The 22,910-nt window shown below is 43.6% G+C and overlaps 1 protein-coding gene across 3 annotated transcripts in view; it reads right to left on the bottom strand.

Annotated features, from left to right (window-relative positions):
* The window catches only part of MTCL1 (microtubule crosslinking factor 1), a 195,753-nt gene that overhangs the window by 60,409 nt on the left and 112,434 nt on the right, over nt 1-22,910 (bottom strand). The window contains exons 4-6 of one of the 3 annotated variants that reach the window (XM_040432034.1): nt 20,376-20,435; nt 14,038-15,357; nt 11,356-11,508 (exon numbers count right to left, since the gene is read on the bottom strand). In XM_040432034.1, coding sequence (XP_040287968.1) covers nt 11,356-11,508; nt 14,038-15,357; nt 20,376-20,435 — 1,533 coding nt within the window. The remainder of the gene's footprint in view (nt 1-11,355; nt 11,509-14,037; nt 15,358-20,375; nt 20,436-22,910) is intronic. The other 2 variants (XM_040432035.1, XM_040432037.1) reach the window with 2 other exon arrangements.

Below are 22,910 nucleotides of genomic sequence, written 5' to 3'. Positions count from 1 at the left end.
ACATGATCTGTTTTTTTGCGGAACGGAAATACGGACATACGGAAACGGAATGCACACGGAGTAACTTCCGTTTTTTTGTGGACCCATTGAAATGAATGGTTCCGTATACGGTCCGCAAAAAAAACGGAACGGAAAGAATATACGTTTGTGTGCATGAGGCCTGATTCTTATACGTTAAGACGCTTGAATAAAAGGGTTTTCTCACTATAGTTTGATCTCCATGCATGTTCAGTTGCTCTCTATTGAACTAAATGAGAGAGGTCTTGGCAGGTTAATTTCAGTGGAAAACAGCCATACATGCATCGCCTGCTCTTCAACTGCAGTTATGAACAAAACTAGCCCATAGAAAGAGCTAGTGGGGATCTAGTTGTTGAATCTCCATAGATAATGACATCATAAAATAATAATGTGAGATGTTATTTAGTTATTCACTAGAATACAATGATCTACTAATCCTGTCTAATATTTAGGCAGTGTAAACTTAAATGGCATCTGTCAGCAGCTTTGTACCTATGAAACTGGCTGACCTGTTGCATAGGCATTTGGCAGCTGAAGGCATCTGTGTTGGTCCCATGTTCATATGTGCTCACATTACTGAGCAGCATGATGTTTTAATACATGTGAATGAGCCTCTAGGAGCAACAGGGGCGTTGCCTTTACACGTAGAGGCTCAGCTCTCTCCGCAACTGCAGTGCCCTCTGCACTTTGACTGACAGGACCAGGCAGGTGTGATCACATTAATGCATTATTCACACAGTCAGTGTTTAGTCAGTGATTTCCCATCAGTGATTGTGAGCCAAAACCAGGAGGACAGCCTCCACAGACATCAGACATAAGGGAAAGATCTGCTCCTGTTCTCTGTTTGGAGCCACACCTGGTTTTGGCTCACAATCACTGGCAATCACTGACCGAACACTGACGTGTGAATGAGGCATTACTCCGCTCATCTGCATATATTAAAACTTCATTTTCTCAGCAATGCAGGCACATATGAACATGGGACCAACACGGATGCCTTCAGCTGCCAAGTGCATATGTAACAGGTCGTCCAGTTTTATAGCTACAAACCTGCTGACAGATGTCCTTTAAGGCAGCCATACACATTAGTCTAAAGTTGATCAAAGCAAACCACTTCAACCAAAACATTCGGTGGTTGAAATTTAATGTCAGACTATTTTTTTAGCGGACCGATGACCCTCTTCATGTGATAGTTGGACAGAAGATCTTCTCGTTCGTGAATGAAAAATCTTTCTTTGAGAGAATGTTCCTAGAAAGATCTTTTGTCCATCGCCCAGTTTTATTGGACATGTATGGGCAGTCTGAACAAAAACGGCCAATGAGGAGTAAAATGTATGAGCCTGTGAAACGAATGTTCACTAGATGTTTGTTTAACTGCTCTTAAACCACCTTCTAACTAATGAGCATGTCTATACTCACTCCTTGGCCCCACTGTGTGCCCACAAACCAGCTGTGTAATGCACAGAGAGGAGTCCTCCTGGGGTCCTCTTTATTATGGTCTTCTCAGTGCATTACAGGTTTGCAGTGGGAAAATGAGGGTGAGTATTCACATACAAATTACTGACCTCAACTCAGTGACATCCGTTCCATTCATGTACTATAGTTAACAGGAGTGGTCCCAGGTGACAGGGTCTTTTTTCTTGCTTAATTTGAGCTGGAATTCTGGCCCATTTCTATTAGTACATCTTCTTAAAGGTGTTTTCCGGGATACATACATTGAAGACCTATCCTTAGGATAGGTGATCAATATAACATAGGTGTGGTGCCGGGTTCGGACCCCCACGATCTGATAATGACGATCTATCCTAAGAATAGGTCATCAATATCTGTAACCTGGAAAACCCCCTTATTATCACCCAACATTTACTAAAACAAGAGATGTAAAATTTGGAGACCACTTAAGATTTGACAAATCTCCTAAGATTGAAAAACAACTTTGTCACTAATGTATCCTTTAAGAGCGTTCTACACAACAATTAAATGGTACTCAAAGACTGGTATGTGGACAGGGCGCTGCCTGATTCTGCTACTCTGCACCCAATCATGACATCTCTAGTGTGCACGACCAAGAACTATGTTCAAATTCTAGTCCCTAGGGCACCATTTTGCTCAATATTTTTGTCTGGACAATATGTGAAATGACACCATGATGACATCATATGAAATACATACATTACTTGAGTTCATGTTCCTTTTCTTTCATATATAGTACAGACCAAAAGTTTGGACACACCTCATTCAAAGAGTTTTCTTTATTTTCATGACTATGAAGGCATCAAAACTATGAATTAACACATGTGGAATTATATTCATAACAAACAAGTGTGAAACAACTGAAAATATGTCATATTCTAGGTTCTTCAAAGTAGCCACCTTTTGCTTTGATTACTGCTTTGCACACTCTTGGCATTCTCTTGATGAGCTTCAAGAGGTAGTCACCTGAAATGGTCTTCCAACAGTCTTGAAGGAGTTCCCTGAGATGCTTAGCACTTGTTGGCCCTTTTGCCTTCACTCTGCGGTCCAGCTCACCCCAAACCATCTCGATTGGGTACAGGTCCGGTGACTGTGGAGGCCAGGTCATCTGGTGCAGCACCCCATCACTCTCCTTCATGGTCAAATAGCCCTTACTTTCAAAGTTTTCCCAATTTTTCGGCTGACTGACTGACCGACCTTCATTTCTTAAAGTAATGATGGCCACTCATTTTTCTTTACTTAGCTGCTTTTTTCTTGCCATAATACAAATTCTAACAGTCTATTCAGTAGGACTATCAGCTGTGTATCCACCTGACTTCTCCTCAACGCAACTGATGGTCCCAACCCCATTTATAAGGCAAGAAATCCCACTTATTAAACCTGACAGGGCACACCTGTGAAGTGAAAACCATTTTAGGGGACTACCTCTTGAAGCTCATCAAGAGAATGCCAAGAGTGTGCAAAGCAGTAATCAAAGCAAAAGGTGGCTACTTTGAAGAACCTAGAATATGACATATTTTCAGTTGTTTCACACTTGTTTGTTATGTATATAATTCCACATTTGTTAATTCATAGTTTTGATGCCTTCAGTGTGAATCTACAATTTTCATAGTCATGAAAATAAAGAAAACTCTTTGAATGAGAAGGTGTGTCCAAAATTTTGGTCTGTACTGTAAATATTTGGGCCTTAATATAAATGTAATACTTTGGTTGTTTTACATACTGTAGCTTCCATTTTGCTCACCAAAAGGCAAAGTGCCATTAGCTTTGCCTCTTAATACCTGTACGTTACATGCAGTTTTAGCTGCAAAAAAAGAAGCATGATGGAAATTTAATTTTTTTTTAAATCAGCTACAACTGATATTTCTACACTGTAAGCGAATGGGGATAGTTAAAACCCAATTCACTTACATAGTCCTGCAAGTGGCTGCAGAATTTCTGTGCAACAAATAGTTGCTGTGTGAACCCACAGAGAAGAATCACACAGGACAATGATTTGGGGAGTTAAATGATACCAGAATGGGATACCATCATAGCAATGTAGTGATGTCTTTGCAATAAAGCCAACAAAAATCTTAAAATTGGTAGAAATTATTGGTTGGAAATATTTATATTGACTTAATGTCTATAAATACGTAAATGATGCGGGTATTGTCTTGTATGTATAGTGTATGAATCATGAAAATTAAAGTGTACTTAGATTTTAAAAAAAATAGGATTGAGCGAATCGGGTTCAGATTGCTGTATCTGAACCCAATTCTTTTAAAAACCTCTTTGAGAATATTGGCTTCGTTCTACTGTAAAATGTTTTCCGAAGATTCAGCAAATATGGCGAGACTTCCTCTGTCTCGCATCTATCACGTATCACTTCTTTTATTCGCATGAATTACTATATCAAAATACTAAGCAGAACTTGGCTTCAAGCCTTATTAACGAAGCCAAGTTCAGCTTCGTATTTTCATATAGTAGTGTAATTTATGTGAATAAGTGAAGTGACACTTGATACAGGCGTGGCAAAGTAAGTCTTGTGATATTTGCTGAAACTTAGGAAAGACCTCCGTGTAGGCAATACATTTTACAGTAGGATGGAGCCAATATTCTTAACGTAGTTTTTAAAAGAATCGGGTTCAGATACAGCAATCCGAACCCGATTCAATCAACCCTAAAAATAAACTATTGTTAGCTCATATTGACATATCAAAGGTGGGCGTCTGAGTGCTGAGACCCCCACTCATCGCTAGAACAAGGAGAAAGAAGCGCTCACACAGAGTTCTCTCTCCTCACTGCTGGAGACGGGCTCAATAGAAAGCCTATAAGCCCACCTCTAGTTCGTCTCCTGCAGCGAGGAGGTACAGCGTTCTGTAGGAGCACTTCTCTCTCCTCACTGCTGGAGACGTGTCTATAAGTCTATAAGCCCACCTCTAGTTCGTCTCCTGTAGCGAGGAGGTACAGCGTTCTGTAGGAGCACTTCTCTCTCCTCACTGCTGGAGACGTGTCTATAAGTCTATAAGCCCACCTCTAGTAAGTCTCCTGCAGCGAAGAGATACAGAGTTCTGTAGGAGCACTTCTCTCTCCTCACTGCTGGAGACGTGCCTATAAGTCTATAAGCCCACCTCTAGTCAGTCTCCTGCAGCGAGGAGATACAGAGTTCTGTAGGAGCACTTCTCTCTCCTCACTGCTGGAGACGTGTCTATAAGCCCACCTCTAGTCAGTCTCCTGCAGCGAGGAGATACAGCGTTCTGTAGGAGCACTTCTCTCTCCTCACTGCTGGAGACGTGTCTATAAGCCCACCTCTAGTCAGTCTCCTGCAGCAAGGAGATACAGCGTTCTGTAGGAGCACTTCTCTCTCCTCACTGCTGGAGACGTGTCTATAAGCCCACCTCTAGTCAGTCTCCTGCAGCGAAGAGATACAGAGTTCTGTAGGAGCACTTCTCTCTCCTCACTGCTGGAGACGTGCCTATAAGTCTATAAGCCCACCTCTAGTCAGTCTCCTGCAGCGAGGAGATACAGAGTTCTGTAGGAGCACTTCTCTCTCCTCACTGCTGGAGACGTGTCTATAAGCCCACCTCTAGTCAGTCTCCTGCAGCGAGGAGATACAGCGTTCTGTAGGAGCACTTCTCTCTCCTCACTGCTGGAGACGTGTCTATAAGCCCACCTCTAGTCCGTCTCCTGCAGCGAGGAGGTACAGCGTTCTGTAGGAGCACTTCTCTCTCCTCACTGCTGGAGACGTGTCTATAAGCCCACCTCTAGTCGGTCTCCTGCGGCGAGGAGATACAGAGTTCTGTAGGAGCACTTCTCTCTCCTCACTGCTGGAGACGTGTCTATAAGCCCACCTCTAGACTGTCTCCTGCAGCGAGGAGATACAGCGTTCTGTAGGAGCACTTCTCTCTCCTCACTGCTGGAGACGTGTCTATAAGCCCACCTCTAGTCCGTCTCCTGCAGCGAGGAGATACAGAGTTCTGTAGGAGCACTTCTCTCTCCTCACTGCTGGAGACGTGTCTATAAGCCCACCTCTAGTCGGTCTCCTGCAGCGAGGAGATACAGCGTTCTGTAGGAGCACTTCTCTCTCCTCACTGCTGGAGATGTGTTTATAAGCCCACCTCTAGTCCGTCTCCTGCAGCGAGGAGGTACAGCGTTCTGTAGGAGCACTTCTCTCTCCTCACTGCTGGAGACGTGTCTATAAGCCCACCTCTAGACAGTCTCCTGCAGCGAGGAGATACAGAGTTCTGTAGGAGCACTTTTCTCTCTCCTCACTGCTGGAGACGTGTCTATAAGCCCACCTCTAGTCCGTCTCCTGCAGCGAGGAGGTACAGCGTTCTGTAGGAGCACTTCTCTCTCCTCACTGCTGGAGACGTGTCTATAAGTCTATAAGCCCACCTCTAGTTCGTCTCCTGTAGCAAGGAGGTACAGCGTTCTGTAGGAGCACTTCTCTCTCCTCACTGCTGGAGACGTGTCTATAAATAAGTCTATAAGCCCACCTCTAGTTCGTCTCCTGTGGCGAGGAGATACAGAGTTCTGTAGGAGCACTTCTCTCTCCTCACTGCTGGAGACGTGTCTATAAGCCCACCTCTAGTCAGTCTCCTGCAGCGAAGAGATACAGAGTTCTGTAGGAGCACTTCTCTCTCCTCACTGCTGGAGACGTGTCTATAAGTCTATAAGCCCACCTCTAGTCAGTCTCCTGCAGCGAGGAGATACAGAGTTCTGTAGGAGCACTTCTCTCTCCTCACTGCTGGAGACGTGTCTATAAGCCCACCTCTAGTCGGTCTCCTGCAGCGAGGAGATACAGCGTTCTGTAGGAGCACTTCTCTCTCCTTACTGCTGGAGACGTGTCTATAAGCCCACCTCTAGTCCGTCTCCTGCAGCGAGGAGATACAGCGTTCTGTAGGAGCACTTCTCTCTCCTCATTTGAGCAATCGCTGGAGGTCTCACAGCGTTCTGTAGGAGCACTTTTCTCTCTCCTCACTGCTGGAGACGTGTCTATAAGCCCACCTCTAGTCCGTCTCCTGCAGCGAGGAGATACAGAGTTCTGTAGGAGCACTTCTTTCTCCTCATTTGAGCAATCGCTGGAGGTCTCACAGCGTTCTGTAGGAGCACTTTTCTCTCTCCTCACTGCTGGAGACGTGTCTATAAGCCCACCTCTAGTCCGTCTCCTGCAGCGAGGAGGTACAGCGTTCTGTAGGAGCACTTCTCTCTCCTCACTGCTGGAGACGTGCCTATAAGTCTATAAGCCCACCTCTAGACGTCTCCTGCGTCGAGGAGATACAGAGTTCTGTAGGAGCACTTCTCTCTCCTCACTGCTGGAGACGTGTCTATAAGCCCACCTCTAGTCCGTCTCCTGCAGCGAGGAGGTACAGCGTTCTGTAGGAGCACTTCTCTCTCCTCACTGCTGGAGACGTGTCTATAAGCCCACCTCTAGACAGTCTCCTGCAGCGAGGAGATACAGAGTTCTGTAGGAGCACTTCTCTCTCCTCACTGCTGGAGACGTGTCTATAAGCCCACCTCTAGTCCGTCTCCTGCAGCGAGGAGGTACAGCGTTCTGTAGGAGCACTTCTCTCTCCTCACTGCTGGAGACGTGTCTATAAGTCTATAAGCCCACCTCTAGACGTCTCCTGCAGCGAGGAGATACAGAGTTCTGTAGGAGCACTTCTCTCTCCTCACTGCTGGAGACGTGTCTATAAGTCTATAAGCCCACCTCTAGACTGTCTCCTGCGTCGAGGAGATACAGAGTTCTGTAGGAGCACTTCTCTCTCCTCACTGCTGGAGACGTGTCTATAAGCCCACCTCTAGTCCGTCTCCTGCAGCGAGGAGGTACAGCGTTCTGTAGGAGCACTTCTCTCTCCTCACTGCTGGAGACGTGTCTATAAGTCTATAAGCCCACCTCTAGACGTCTCCTGCAGCGAGGAGATACAGAGTTCTGTAGGAGCACTTCTCTCTCCTCACTGCTGGAGATGTGTCTATAAGTCTATAAGCCCACCTCTAGACTGTCTCCTGCAGCGAGGAGATACAGAGTTCTGTAGGAGCACTTCTTTCTCCTCATTTGAGCAATCGCTGGAGGTCTCAGCACGCAGAACCCATAGTTCATAACCTTTGATATGTCACGAGGTCTCAAAACTTTTTTTTATTTTTATTTTGTTACCGTCAAAGGGTACTTTAATTTATGAAATTCTATCTAACGGGTATTTAGGGGTCTACGCCACAATATCAGATTGGTGTTTGAAACCCTGCACCCCCACTGATCAGCTGTTCTCAGAAGCCATCTTGCACTGCAAAAAGCACAGTGGATGGAAGCAGAATGAGAACTGATCTGCAGTACGCACGGCACGGCCACTACACTGTGCTTCTAGCTCTGTCCACTGTGGTTTTTCACAGATTTGGAGGGCTCCTGAGAACAGCTGATCGATAGGGGAATCAGGTGTCAGACCCCCACTGATCTGATATTGATGGCATACCCTGTGGACAAACCATCATTATCTAGAACTCAGAAAAACCCCTTAAAGAGGAAGAATTTCTGACATATTTTTGCTCAGCGTCTTACCAACTTGAACCTGATGTTTCAGAAACATTTAATAGACAGACAACAGCAATAATCGTTTAGCTGGAATCATTATGCAGTAAAATCAATTGCGCTGCAGCTAATGACCAGCAACACTCTGCTGGAGACAAACTTTCCATGGATTATGGTTTTTTTTCAATTCTCACCAAAGATTTGACAGCAGATTTAGAGCAGTTTTAAACACTAGCAGGTATATTAAAGGGAGCCTGTCATATAGAGCAGGAGGAGCTGAGCAGATTGTATAGTTCTGTGGTAAAACTTTGAATTCAACTGGTTATTTATTGACTGTATCACCTATGCATATTTTACTTATTAAAACAATAAAGTGACAAAGAGTTCTTTGATCCTAATCTGTTTTTACTTTCATGTACATTTTTTTATTCTATTTTCTGTCAAATAATATGGTGGCAGCCATCTTGCCTAAGCTGTGAAATGGACCACTGTACACAACAGACAAGGGGTGTTCATAGATGTCTATGGGAGAGCCTTCTAGGCATAGGAGGAGGGACCTGTCCCCAAAACCTATTGTGAATGATGTGGCCCTGAGTTATATATACAGGTGTTACCTTTCATTGTAATCCTGCCTGTGATGATGATAAGATAACTGCTGAAAAGTCACCTCTTCAGAACTGAAAGTGTCATCCTATTGTGAGGCTCAGTGGCCAGTGTGAAAAACTGCAATATTTCAGGATTTATTTTTATATTGAAAATTACAAAAATGACATGGAAAATAAAAAGTAAAATCAGAGAAAAAAAATGTTTAACAAATTTTTTATGAAAACAATAGATTATTTTCTCACAATAAATTCTGTCTACATCCAAGAGCACTGTGGATTTAGGAGTGGGCAAATCATTCAATGACTGAATGCCTTCCCCGCATGAACTTGTAAACAAAAATAGCTGTCATTCATAGCGTAAGGCCTCTTTCACACGGGCGTTGCGGAAAAATGTGTGGGTGCGTTGCGGGAACACCCGCGATTTTTCCGCGCGAGTGCAAAACATTGTAATGCGTTTTGCACTCGCGTGAGAAAAATCGCGCGTGTTTGGTACCCAAACCCGAACTTCTTCACAGAAGTTCGGGCTTGGGATCGGTGTTCTGTAAATAGTATTATTTTCCCTTATAACATGGTTATAAGGGAAAATAATAGCATTCTGAATACAGAATGCTTAGTAAAACAGGGCTGGAGGGGTTAAAAAAAAATAAAAAGTCATTTAACTCACCTTTATCCACTTGCTCGCGTAGCCGGCATCTCCGTCTGACTCTTTTACTGTATAGGACCTGTGGAGAGCGTTAACTATAGTTTAAGGACCTGGGATGACGTCACTATGGTCATCACATGGTACGTCACATGATCTTTTACCATGGTGAATCACCATGGTAAAAGATCATGTGACGTACCATGTGATGACCAAAGTGACGTCATCCCAGGTCCTTAAACTATAGTTAATGCTCTCCACAGGTCCTATACAGTAAAAGAGTCAGACGGAGATGCCGGCTACGCGAGCAAGTGGATAAAGGTGAGTTAAATGACTTTTTATTTTTTTTTAACCCCTCCAGCCCTGTTTTACTAAGCATTCTGTATTCAGAATGCTATTATTTTCCCTTATAACCATGTTATAAGGGAAAATAATAAGGTTCGGGTCTCCATCCCGATCGTCTCCTAGCAACCGTGCGTGAAAATCGCACCGCATCCGCACTTGCTTGCGGATGCTTGCGATTTTCACGCAACCCCATTCATTTCTATGGGGCCTGCGTTACGTGAAAAACGCACAAAGAGGAGCATGCTGCGATTTTCACGCAACGCAAAAGTGATGCGTGAAAATCACCGCTCGTGTGCACAGCCCCATAGAAATGAATGGGTCAGTATTCAGTGCGGGTGCAATGCGTTCACCTCCCGCATCGCATCCGCGCGGAATACTCGCTCGTGTGAAAGGGGCCTAAATTGCTCACTGGACTAAAATAGTATAATAAAAGTTATACTGTATCTTTTCCCGCAGAATTATATACCATTTAACTCTATACTCTTTCTGCATAAAAGTGCCCACAGAGTGTACAGGATTTTCAATATGATAGATTCTCTTTAAATAATTTATCACTGCACAGACTGAACACGATGCCACCACAGAGCGTAAGTGGTTATTTTCTATTTTCATTAACTTGCAAAGCAATGTGCTGCACCATTGTTTTGAGGCGACTAGGGCCTGCTGTGATTCAGTTACCATGTAAAAGACTATAGTTCCCATGGGTCCACTGCCTTCTCTCATTTTCGTAGACATTGCCTCTCGTTACAATCTGTCGAAATATCCCTATATTACAAAATGTAAGGTAGTACTGTACTTATTCCTTGACTGCTTTGCCATTTGTTTGATTGCCCACTAAGGCTACTTTCACACTCACGTTTGGTGCGGATCCGTCATGGATCTGCACAGACGGATCAGTTCGTATTATCTTTAACATAGCCAAGACGGATCCGTCTTGAACACCATTGAAAGTCAATGGAGGACGGATCCGGACGGATTCTATTGTGCCAGATTGTGTCATAGAAAACTGATCCGTCCCCATTGACTTACATTGTGTGTCAGAACGGATCCGTTTGGCTCAGTTTCATCAGACGGACAAAGTGGAATGGAGACGGAAGGGAGGCAAACTGATGCATTTTGAGCGGATCCTTTTCCATTCAGAATGCATTAGGGCAAAACTGATCCGTTTTGGACTGCTGGTGAGAACCCTGAACGGATCTCAGAAACGGAAAGTCAAAACGCCAGTGTGAAATTAGCCTAACTCTGCATTATTTGCCCAGCCTGTGAAACAAAACTCCCCAATAACAGAGAGGGAGGAAGAGAACAGTGGAGATGAAAGGCATGTGATGTGTGACATCCTGTACATCAGGGAGAGAGAAGACACGTGTTCAGTGTACTACACGTCACACAAGCAGAAAGTAAAAAGCAGGAGCATGGTCTTGTGACTTCAGGTGAGACTGGCTTACAGAGGCATCTTAGCTGCACATTAGTAAGTGACTGATCCTACTGCATGTAAACATCTAGTATCTATCTATCTATCTAGACAATGAAAGTCTGCAATACTCCTTGAAAAATAAAATGTCCTATTTATTCACACATATCAAGTGACAACATTTCGGTTCTCTCACAGAACCTTTCTCAAGTCAGGTTTCATTGTCTGTTTTCAGTCCTGAATCGAGGGATTACCGCGGGCACCCTACACCTCAAAACTTCAAGGGAGTGCTGCCAGACCTTTTCTATGTATCTATCTATGTATAGACAGTTGGAATGGGTTATACAATATTGCTGACCTCTGGACTGAAACAGCCCTTGTCTCCTGGCCTGCAGTGTTTACTGTCTCCATCTGCTCTGCGATGTGACTCAAGATTAACATGGAGACGGTGGGTATCTTCGTCAAGCTCATGATGGAGTTGCCAATCCATGTGCTCCCTCAGCTTGGGCTGCTAAGTGCATGGGCAGTATATAAGCACAAAATAATAAAAAAAAGAAGACCAGCGTAGGGGAGTAAAGAAAAACAAAATAAACAGAGAAATACACAACAAAATGGGTAAGGAGAAAGAATTAAAACACTACAGAACAAAGAAAAGCGTGAACAGGAAAACTAACTTAAAAACTGTGGCGTAAGACAGTGATGAAAAGAAAAGCAGAAAGAGGATGAGCAAAATGATTGGTTGAAATATCTGCAAAGCAAAAGAGAAAAAACAGAGGGAAAAAAGAATGCAAACACTGGTTATGAGACGCGCATGCAATGAGAGATGCATGTGTCATACCAACATCAAGCGTGCAAGCAATGAAAGCATCAACAAACCAAGCCTTTTGCCCACGTCAAATTTTATCATCCACTGCAATAGCTTGTCACAATGCAAATACAAAGCATTATAACCGATAGTAAACAGGTACTGGATGAAGCTTACCTAAAGTGGTTTTCCAGTTTAAGAATACCTATGGCCTTTTAGGATCATCAGCAACAGCTGGTTGGAGGTCCAACAACCCCAATAATCAACTGTTTAAAGAGCCAGCACCACTCGTGAGGGTGCTGCAACCTCTTCAATTTTAAGATGACTCCATCTTGTTGCACACCATCTACTTATTGGTGGTGGAGCAGGATACTGCAGTTTTGTCCCATTCAAGTGAATGGAATAAAGCTGCAATACGCTGCTCTGACATTACTAAGTAGACGGTGTGCAGGTGGACATCCCATGTAAACAATAAAGAGGCTACAGATCTCACACAAGCACTGCAGTGCGGGTGCTGGACTTGAGAATAGGCCCTGAATATACTGAACCCACCAGAAACTTGTCCTAGTATGTAAACAGGACTGATTGCAACCACCTGCAGAGCTGCCAAGGGGATGAGGGGATGATAATTATGTGATCCTGCCTATGATATGCCATCATGTCTGAGCAGCCTGACAGGAAAACTCACCAATGTAGCATATACAAGTGTTAGTGAGGTCCTGTCTCCTCACCCCCTAGGCAGCTCTGCAAGTGAAGGCAAACAATCCTGCTCAGATCCTAGGACAGGTTTCTGGCGGCCATTTTAAATAATTCCTGGAAAACCCCTTAAACTACTGGGGGTAACAATCTAATAACTAACGGACATATAAACATTTTAATAAATTAAATTGTATGTTTACCTTTAAACATAATTTTGTTGCTTATATACAGAAAACAATGAGTAACCTTACAATATAATTACAATGCATTAAAGGGAACCTGTCATTATCTATATGCTGACCTCACTAAGGGCAGTATAAATCAGTGACAGAAATGCTGATGTCAGCGGTGTGTCACTGATGAGCTAAAAGTAAGTGGTTGCTGAGAACCAGTATCATAATCATTGCAGCCCAGGCCTTGAAGAGTCCAGTCTACCTGAGAAGAGTCCTGGTTATCCATAATCTCCTGCTCTCCCCGCCATCTGCTGATGATTGGCAGTTCTCTCCTAGAGAGAAAGGGAGAAAACTAGGTAGAAGACGGTCAGTCATTAGCAGGTGGGCAGGAGAGCAGGAATTCATGAGTAACCAGGACTCTTCTCAGGTGGCCGGGACTCTTTTCCAGGCCCAGTCTGCAATGATTGTGATGTTGGTTCTTGGCAACCACTTAAGCCCCTTTCGCACAAGCGAGTATTCCACGCAGGTGCAATGCGTGATGCTAACGCATTGCGCCCGCACGGATTCCTGACCCATTCATTTCTGGATGGACTTGCTTGCCAAATCACACAGTTTTCACTGAACGCATCCACAACGCATCCGGACCTAATCCGGACACGCTCGTCTGCAAGGGGCCTGACAGACTGCTGAAATCAACTCACCTGTCTCTACTTTATACTGCCGTTAGTATGGGCAGCACAAAGTTGATGACAGGTTCCCTTTAATATCTTCTATTAATCCTGGATTACAGGCTGTATCATTGTTCAGAGCTGCATTCACAATTCTAAAAAGTTAAAGAACAGTAATCAAATTGTTCACATCTGCGTTGGAGCCTCCATCATAGAAGTTGTCGGAAATATCAGGGTGAAAAGTCCTGCATGCAGGAAATTTTTCTCTGCTAAAAAAAAAAAACGTTCTCCAGAACGGAAACCGAATTAATCCCTTTATAGTCAATGGGATCTGTTAGGTTCTGTTCCTGTCAGTTATGTGCCGAATCTGGCACTTCCATTATTTCCATTCTTCTGCTCCTATAATGGAGCAGATGAACAGTAATAATAACAGGGATGTGAACAAGCCCTTAGTTGGCAATGTTGACTGTTTCCCTTGCAAATCAGAAGACTATAGTTCTCATATGGGCTATAATACAAGTTGCAATGCACAACCAGTACAAGTAGATTACACCAACATATAAAAGGTAAAACTGTGTTCAAAGGTAAGCGTACAATTTGATGTTTTAATCCTCTAACACTAGTTAACTGGGGAAAAAGTATCCATGTGTTAATGTCAAAAAAGAAAAATATCATGTGAATACACATCTATTTACCTGAAAGTCAGTTAGCAGATCCTTTCCAAGATTTCCAACTGGAGAATCTCGAGATGCTGAAGTCAAGTTGGACAAATAACTTGATGATTCAGTGAGATGTGGCATTGGGGAGAGGTCTTCTACATGCTCTTTTAGACCTTCACCTGAGTTCTCAATCGTGTCTAAAAAACTATTGAGTTCCTTCCTGAACACTTTCATTTTATTATTGATGCTGTTTAAAACATCTGACCCAGTAGTATCTTCTCTCTCTTGACAGCTCTTCTTCATCTCCTCCACAGATCCACCGGTCATCTGCAACTTGGCATCATAGATTAGGCTATCTGTGTCTGAAATAAGACGGTCTACAGTTTTCCCCAGTCGATCGGCCTCAAGTTTTATGCTCATGTAATATTGTGTATCCTCTCGCTTTTTAGCCAGTTCCATACAGTACAAGTCACCAACGTCTGATGGTTTTCCACTTTCAAAGCCAGAAGTTTTCTCGTAGGCATCTTCAGAGTCACTCTCCCCGCCAATAGGCCCTTCCCTCTTTGGTTGAACAGGACGTCCATCTTCACTGTCACTTTCTTTTTTCCCTGCATCACTTTCTGCATCACTATCCCGTGGACTTGCGGTACGCATTCCCAAGTGTGAAACAAGATCATAACGTTGGACATTTGATAGTAAAACCCTATTTTCATATTGAAGCTTCATAACCTTAGAACTTAGATCACTTATCTGGATTCTTGCAGACTTTAGCTCCTCCTGTGTAGAACCATTGCATTTGGAGGAATTGTCATCAATCCAAACAAGGTCCTGAACTGGTCCAAACTTGAATCTATTTAGCTCTGTTGTAAGTTGCTTATTGTGATCCTCTATCTCTGAAATGGATCTCCTCAAGAGGTCTGCTTCCTCCTCCACAAATTGGAGATGGCGCCGCAGCTCTGTGGCGGATTCCATGGAATCACCATATGGTGAGGTAGGAATGCTTGAAACATACTCCCTGCTAAGAAATTCTTTTTCATACTGACACCTGAGGTCTTCCATTTCTGCTTTAATGCCCCTATTTTCCACCTCCAGCTCAACTAATTTTCTGCCAAGGATATTTGCTTCCTCTTCCACCAACTTTAGACGTAGTTTTAGTTCAGCCTCTCTTGTGCTGGGTGGACCTCCAGTTTCCCCTGTTGGAAGAGGACTTTCAACATCTCCGTAAATGGACTTGTATTTCTCTAGTTCTTGTTCGAATTCATCTTTCTCTTTTCCAAGTTTTGCCATTTTCTTTCTCATCAATGCTGCTTCTTCCTTTGCGAACTGTAACTGGCACTTTAAATCGGCTCTGTCTTCCTGCATATTAGGAAATATACATCCTTGTTAATGTAATGATATTTCAATTTAATGTCTTTCACATTTACACAAATTACAAACCACAGGTAAAAGTAAGCAGTATTTGTGACTTGTACATGTAAAGCTAATTTCACACTAGCGTTCGGAGATCTGGCAGGCTGCGTGCAGAGGTATTGGGCCTCTTTCACATGAGCGTGTCCGGATAAGGTCCGGATGCGTTGCGGCAAACCCACGCGAGTAAGTACCCAATTGCAGTCAGTTTTGACTGCGATTGCGTTCCGTTGTTCAGTTTTTATCGGACGGGTGCAATGCGTTTGGCACGCGCGTGATAAAAAACTAAATGTGGTACCCAGACCCGAACTTCTTTACAGAAGTTCAGGTTTGGGTTCAAGGTTGTGTAGATTGTATTATTTTCCCTTATAACATGGTTAAAAGGGAAAATAATAGCATTCTGAATACAGAATGCAAAGTACAATAGGGCTGGAGGGGTTAAAAAAATAAATAAATAATAATTTAACTCACCTTAATCCACTTGTTCGCGCAGCCGGCATCTCTTCTGTCTTCTTCTTTGAGGAATAGGACCTTTGATGACGTCACTGCGCTCATCACATGGTCCATCACATGATCTTTTACCATGGTGATGGATCATGTGACGGACCATGTGATGATCGCAGTGACGTCATCAAAGGTCCTTTTCCTGTACACAGCAAAGAAGACAGACAGAAGAGATGCCGGGCTGCGAGATCAAGTGGATTAAGGTGAGTTAAATTATTTATTTATTTTTTTAACCCCTCCAGCCCTATTCTACTGTGCATTCTGTATTAAGAATGCTATTATTTTCTCTTATAACCATAACCATAAGGGAAAATAATAAAGATCGGGTCCCCATCCCGATCGTCTCCTAGCAACCGTGCGTGAAAATCGCACCGCATCCGCACTTGCTTGCGGATGCTTGCGATTTTCACGCAGTCCCATTCGCTTCTATGGGGCCTGCGTTGCGTGAAAAAAACGCACAAAATAGAGCTTGCTGCCATTTTCACGCAACGCACAAGTGATGCGTGAAAATCGCCGCTCATGTGCACAGCCCCATAGAAATGAATGGGTCCGGATTCAGTGCGGGTGCAATGCGTTCACCTCCCGCATTGCACCCGTGCGGATATCTCGCCCATGTGAAAGGGGCCTTAGTCTGGCCGATTCTTGGTATATTTGCCAGGTTACGGACGGATCTCCACCAGTCCCCATCATAGATAAAGGGGTCGGCGGGTATTCAGGCAGCATCTGGCAATTCTGGATCCAGAGAGGTCTAGCAGGCTGTTTCCTGCCGAAACAGCCTGCTGGATCTCTGAACGCTAGTGTGAAACTGGCCAAAAGGGATATGTTCCAGCAGAGAAAATGATTCCATCCTGCACTTTCAAGTCTCATGAGTAGAGTAGCAAATATTCCCAAATGAAAAATGAGGTAAAAACCATTTACATATGGTAATGTCTCCAATTCTACAGAATCATTAGGGACATACATTTACACACAATTATATTTTTGCAATTTATATAACAGGACTGGATACATCACAAAAGCCAGATAGACTAAGTCCTGAAAACCTGTCTTTTGAAGTGCTTTTGTGCTTTTTGTATGGTTGCCTAAACATTGCCACACCCGTCACTTCATACCCACTAACTTCAAACTGCTTGGTATTACAAACCTTCCTTATTGCCATCCATACATTCACATTATCAACCTGATTAAGCATAAAAAACCCACCAAATGCAGTATATCCTGAACTTCCAAGAGACAAATACAGGACATGCAGGCGCACATTTCCCCTCCCTTGCCTCTAACCTCAATTACGGTACACTCTTTTTTTGCCATCTATGTACATACAGCACACTGCATCACACATTATACATAAAGCAATTTTAAGGATTTGTGATTAGTATTTATACAGAGGCTTAGTGGTTAATGGGGTTTTGCCATCACATACAATGGGGGCATATCGCTAGGGATATGCACCCATTGTCTGATAGGTGCGGGTCCCACCTCTGGGACTCGCACCTACAACGAGAACGGAGCGGGGAAATTAATGGAGGGCGCACTGTGCATGCGCAGCCGCCCTCCATTCATTTCAATGGGACGGCCGAAAATAGCTGTCTCGGTTATTTCCGTCTGCCCCATAAAAATGAATGGGAGCAGGGGCCGCGCGTGCGCGATGCGCTTCCATTCACTTGTATGGGAGCGGCGGGGAGCAGCGGTTGTGGTGGACGGACCCTGGGAAACCTGGGGTCCTCCAGCCACAGCTCTCCCTGCACCGTTCTCCTTGTAGGTGCTGGTCCCAGAGGACAATGGGGGCATATCTTAGCGATATGCCTGCATTGTATGTGATGGGAATACCCCTTTAATAAGTCTCTTTGCAGGTCCATGGTAATTATGTGGTTAATACAGATATCCATTATCCATGGTGGTGATGAGTAAGTACTTAAAGGGGTTCTCCAGGAATTAAAAAAATTTAAATACTTAAATATTACTTTATTATAAATATATTCCCAAATAACTTTGATCACTTACTGTTGAGCAAAGCGAGCTTCGGATCAGAGATCCCAAGTCACTTTGGTCAAAACTTTGTTTTAATGCTGTACAGAGATCTGTCTTTGTACAGCATTCAAATGCATGGGCTCCGGCGAGGTGAAATTCGTCATCGCCGAAGTCTTGCAATCTTCGGAAAACCATTTAAAAACTTGAATCCGAAGTCGGCTTTGGTACCGAGGTACCAACCGGTACCAAAACTGGCTTCGAATCAATTTTTAGAGTGGCTTTCAAGTTAAAAAATTGATGGCCGAAGTTAAACAAAGTCTTGCGCGACTTCGGACATAACGAATTTCACATCGCCGGGGCCCATACATTTGAATGCTGTATGGAAATGAATTTCTGTACAGTATTAAAATCTCATATCTTCACAGCATAGACGATTGCCTTCAGATGATACGAGATGTGCAGCACCTGAAACTACGGATACTGGAAGCCTGTGCTAGCATTTCTCCTGCGGTGTTGCTATCAGTGTGTGAAGAATGGGAGAAGAGGGTTGCATTGACAATCCAACACAATGGGCAGCACATTGAACACATTTTATAAGTGGTCAGAAACTTGTAAATAACTCATGAAAGAATAAAGTTACGTTAAAACCAAGCACACCATTGTTTTTCTTGTGAAATTCCCAATAAGTTTGATGTGTCATATGACCCTCTTCCTATTGAAAAAACAAAAGTTGGATTCAAAATGGCCGACTTCAAAATTGCCACCCGCCCGCCATGGTCACCACCCATCTTGAAAAGTTTCCCCCCTCACATATACTAATGAGCCACAAACAGGAAGTTAATATCACCAACCATTCCCATTTTTATTAAGGTGTATCCATATAAATGGCCCACCCTGTATGATCCGAAGCTTGCTTTGCTCAACCCTAGTTATAATAGCTTATTTTGTCTAGGAAGCAATCATTAAGAGAAATAAAATGGCCGCTATCCTATTAGTACACACAAAAACTGTCCTAATCACACAACAGGACAAGTTACTTCAGAGCACTGAGCTATAGAGCTGCTTTAGCCTTCTCTCTGCGCTGCTTGTCAGAAATTATGATCCTGAATACAGTTTAATATGATCTTCAGCTAAATCTCTGCAGGAAAGGAGTTCATGAGGAGACATGAAGTACTGTGAGGAGGGTGGAGATGTGGCTTATGAGCAGCAGCACTTGTATGCAGTCTCCATTACCACAGTCCCACAGTCTGTCCTTTCTATCCTCTCTGTATTTCTTGTCTTCTCATGAACTCCACTCCCACAGAGATTCATCTAAAGATCTTATCTTGAGGCATGAGGATGAGGCGTCTCTTTAGCTCAGTGTTCTGAAGTAATTTGTCCTCTTGTGTGATTAGGACAGGTTTTGTGTGTACTAATATGACGGTGGCCATTTTATTTCTCCTAATGATTGCTCCACAGACAAAATGAGCCATTATAACTAATGAAAGGTATTTGGAAAAATATCTAAAATAAAGTAATATTTAAGTATTTAAATTTTCTTAATTCCCAGAGAACCCTTTTAATATCTCAGGTGGTAGAAATATATTTATTCAGTTGCACTGTTCCTCCTCTTGGTTTATGATTGCTTTTAGTGACTTTTGGTGGACGTCTGGACTGTATTCATACCTATAATTCAATCTAAATAGGAGCAGATTTAATGGATTAAGGATGTCTTACCTTCTCATATCCATAGTGTTATGGCACATTATAACAGTCTGTCTGCCTGTACTCACCACCAGAAGGAGCTCACTGCATAGAGATTTATAATGCTCCTTCTAAACCAGTATACAGCTATCTACCCAAGCAGACATTATTTCCTCTCTCAACTCAACAGTGGGAGAAATTTATTAAGACTGGCATAAGATGCGCTACATTTACCAAGAAGCGCAATGCCCTTAATAAAGGGGTGTTCCACTTATGTCAAGCTATCCAATATTCCCAGGATAGGGCATAACTATTAGATCAGTGGTGGTTTGACTGCTGTGACCCCCACCTATCAGGAGAACAGAGGCACTATACTCTGTGGGGATCCTGAAATAAATGTAGCAGCAAGTCAAGTATACACACGGCTGCTCCATTCATCTCTATGGGACTACCGGAGACAGCCAAGTACAAAAATGCTCAGCTATTTCTGGCAGCCCTATAGAGATGAATGGAGCAGCAGTTCGCATGCTCAACTTGCCGCTCCATTAATTTTGGGAGTCCCCATTAGGTACCGGGCAGCCATTCTCATGACTGGTTGGGGTTCCAGCAGTCGAACCCCCACTGATCTAACAGTATATCCTCTAGAGTCTATCCTGTGGATAGGGGTGAACTTGAAGAAAATGAAATATACCTTTAATGAAGGCAGTTTCTAGGTAGCTAGCCCAATTTTCCCCAAAAGCTTTAACATGTTCCACTCACATGAAAGCAGTGGCTACATCAATCACTTGAAAAAGCCAAAATTCAGATACCTGACTGGAGGTCTTTTTATCTTTGTGCATCTCTCGACTTCCTCTTCGTTTCAGAGTGGTCTGCAAACAAGAAAATTACTCTGGTTACTCGGGAATACTGAAAACACTAGGGGTTATAATTATTCATTAAATAATTTACTATTTACTAGGTAATCGAAGTAAAAGTGGCTAGTTCAAAGAAGCAACGTTAACCGTTTGGTAAAAGAAATTAAAACTTAAAACAATAATAAAAAGGATACATAAAAATCATATACCCTGTACTAAAAATACCTGGTTTACATATTCCGAAATGTCAACCCTGCTGTTACAATACAGCATATCCTCATCAGGGATCTGCACTGAGAATACAACTGAATCCATATATAGCGACGCCAATATACACAGAAGACAGAGGCACAGTCTAGATGGGGGGCTATATCAAAAGAGATGATCTTTTGGTTTTGCTGCATAATATTCTAAGGGCATGTAAGTTTCAGTGACAAAAGTTTAATTATGTTACATGACAACAGGGACGTGCACACATAGGGCTCAAAGGGGGCTTGAGCCGCTGCCCCCTTCTGCCCCTTTAATGCCATTACAGAACACCGGCACTCCAAAGCGAACTGTGAGAGAGTGAGAGCTGTGTGAGAAAGGACCTTACATGACATCATCACCATGTGACCAGTAACATAGCGATATTACTGGTCACATGGCTATGAGGTAATCAAAGGTCCTTTCTTTCTTCCAGGACTCAGTGTTGCTGCAGCCTGCAGGAGATGGGTAGGTCACGTGGGTCGGAAGCGCTCTGCTATCACAGGCACTGGCCGACTGTCTTCAGAGTAGGAAGATCAGGGATGGCTGCTCAGCAGCGTCTGTAGAGGGGAGAGAGTCTGTCAGCGCTGGAGAGCTGGATGTGACTACTGGGGAGGGTCTGAGGATTGTATGCTGGGGGAGGCTGTGTGGGATTATATACTGGGGGGCTGCTGTGTGGGATTATATACTGGGGGGGCTGCTGTATGGGATTATATACTGGGGGGGCTGCTGTATGGGATTATATACTGGGGGGCTGCTGTGTGGGATTATATACTGGGGGGCTGCTGTATGAGATTATATACTGGGGGGCTGTGGTATGAGATTATATACTGGGGGTGCTATATGAGATTATATATTGGGGGTGCTGTATACTGTGTGGTGCTCTACTGTATACTGTGTGGTGCTGTACACTATAGGGTGCTATACTGAATACTGTGGGGTGCTGTATACTATAGGGTGCTATACTGCATACTGTGGGGTGCTGTATACTATAGGGTGCTATACTGCATACTGTGGGGTGCTGGGGTGCACTGTAACGCTAGGGTGAGCAGAGCCCCGGTCTCCTTCCTGAACTGCAGAGCGGTGCCCACTTCCAGCCCTGAGCACTGATCCTGAGCTGCTGGAGTCTTCAGAACTGTAAGTATTTACAGTCATTCACTGTAAACTATATTATATATAGTGGTGGAGGGCATGATTGCCTGCTAGGGTGTGGGAAGGCGGGATCCAGGGGGCCCAAGTAAATTCTCGCCCAGGGTCCAATCAATATTAAAGACGGCCCTGCCCAAGCTGACCCACTACAGGCGCGCCGCAAGTCCGCAGCGCAATTTATTCACCGATACAATTTATTCACCAGTCCGCCCGCTCACCTGTGAAGGGTCAGGGTGACAGGGTCCTTTAAGGCTAGCGCAGGGGCTGCCTGGGTAGCGGACGTGCGTGACGCACGTCTACTACGTCACGTGACCCCCCCCAGCGGGATTAATGCAAGGGAGCAAGCGCCGGCCTGTGCGACTCCGTCTGCTGCCTAAGTTCCTTTAGTGCCTGTCTGCCCTCAGTGTCCACCCTGGTAATATATTGTATATAATTTAAAGTCCAGGAACAAAACAAGTATGCCAAGGAACAATAGTTGTACTGCTTTGACCCTTTGCATACTTGTGGTTGTAGTGTGTTGTCTCTTTGCATATTAGAGTCTGTAGAGTCTTGTAATCACATCACTCATTTTACCATAATATGTACGGTGAAACCAAAAAAGTAATATTTGTGGATTTTGTCATGTTTACAAGTACAGTATCAAAAAATTGATGGAGAACAAGGTAGGACTTCTAGTAAAGTAAGCTTCGTGGTACAAACATTTTTTTAAATTATGACAAGTGCCCTTTTTTTTTTTACTCAAGCCCCTGCCGTTCAAAATGTCTGTGCACGTCCCTGCATGACAACCTGTTATATTTCATACTAGACAACAGTGAATTTTAAATTTTTCTTGGGGATCACCAGATGACCATTTAACAAGCTCACTAAAGCCTCATTCACACGTCAGTGTTTTGGTAGTGACTTCCATCAGTGATTGTGAGCCAAAACCAGGAGTGGAGGCTACATAGAGATAAGGTCTGGATCTGTCAAAATCACTGATGGAAATCACTGACCGAACACTGACTGTGTGAATGAGGCATGAGGCTTGGTTCACACGTGTGAAAGAGGTTTCAGCAAGAGCCTCCATAACAGAGTCCAGAATTTTTTTTTAAAATA

Source organism: Bufo bufo, chromosome 5 (genome assembly GCF_905171765.1).
Source record: "Bufo bufo chromosome 5, aBufBuf1.1, whole genome shotgun sequence".
NCBI lineage: Eukaryota > Metazoa > Chordata > Amphibia > Anura > Bufonidae > Bufo > Bufo bufo.
This window is presented reverse-complemented; position numbering and strand designations above follow the sequence as displayed.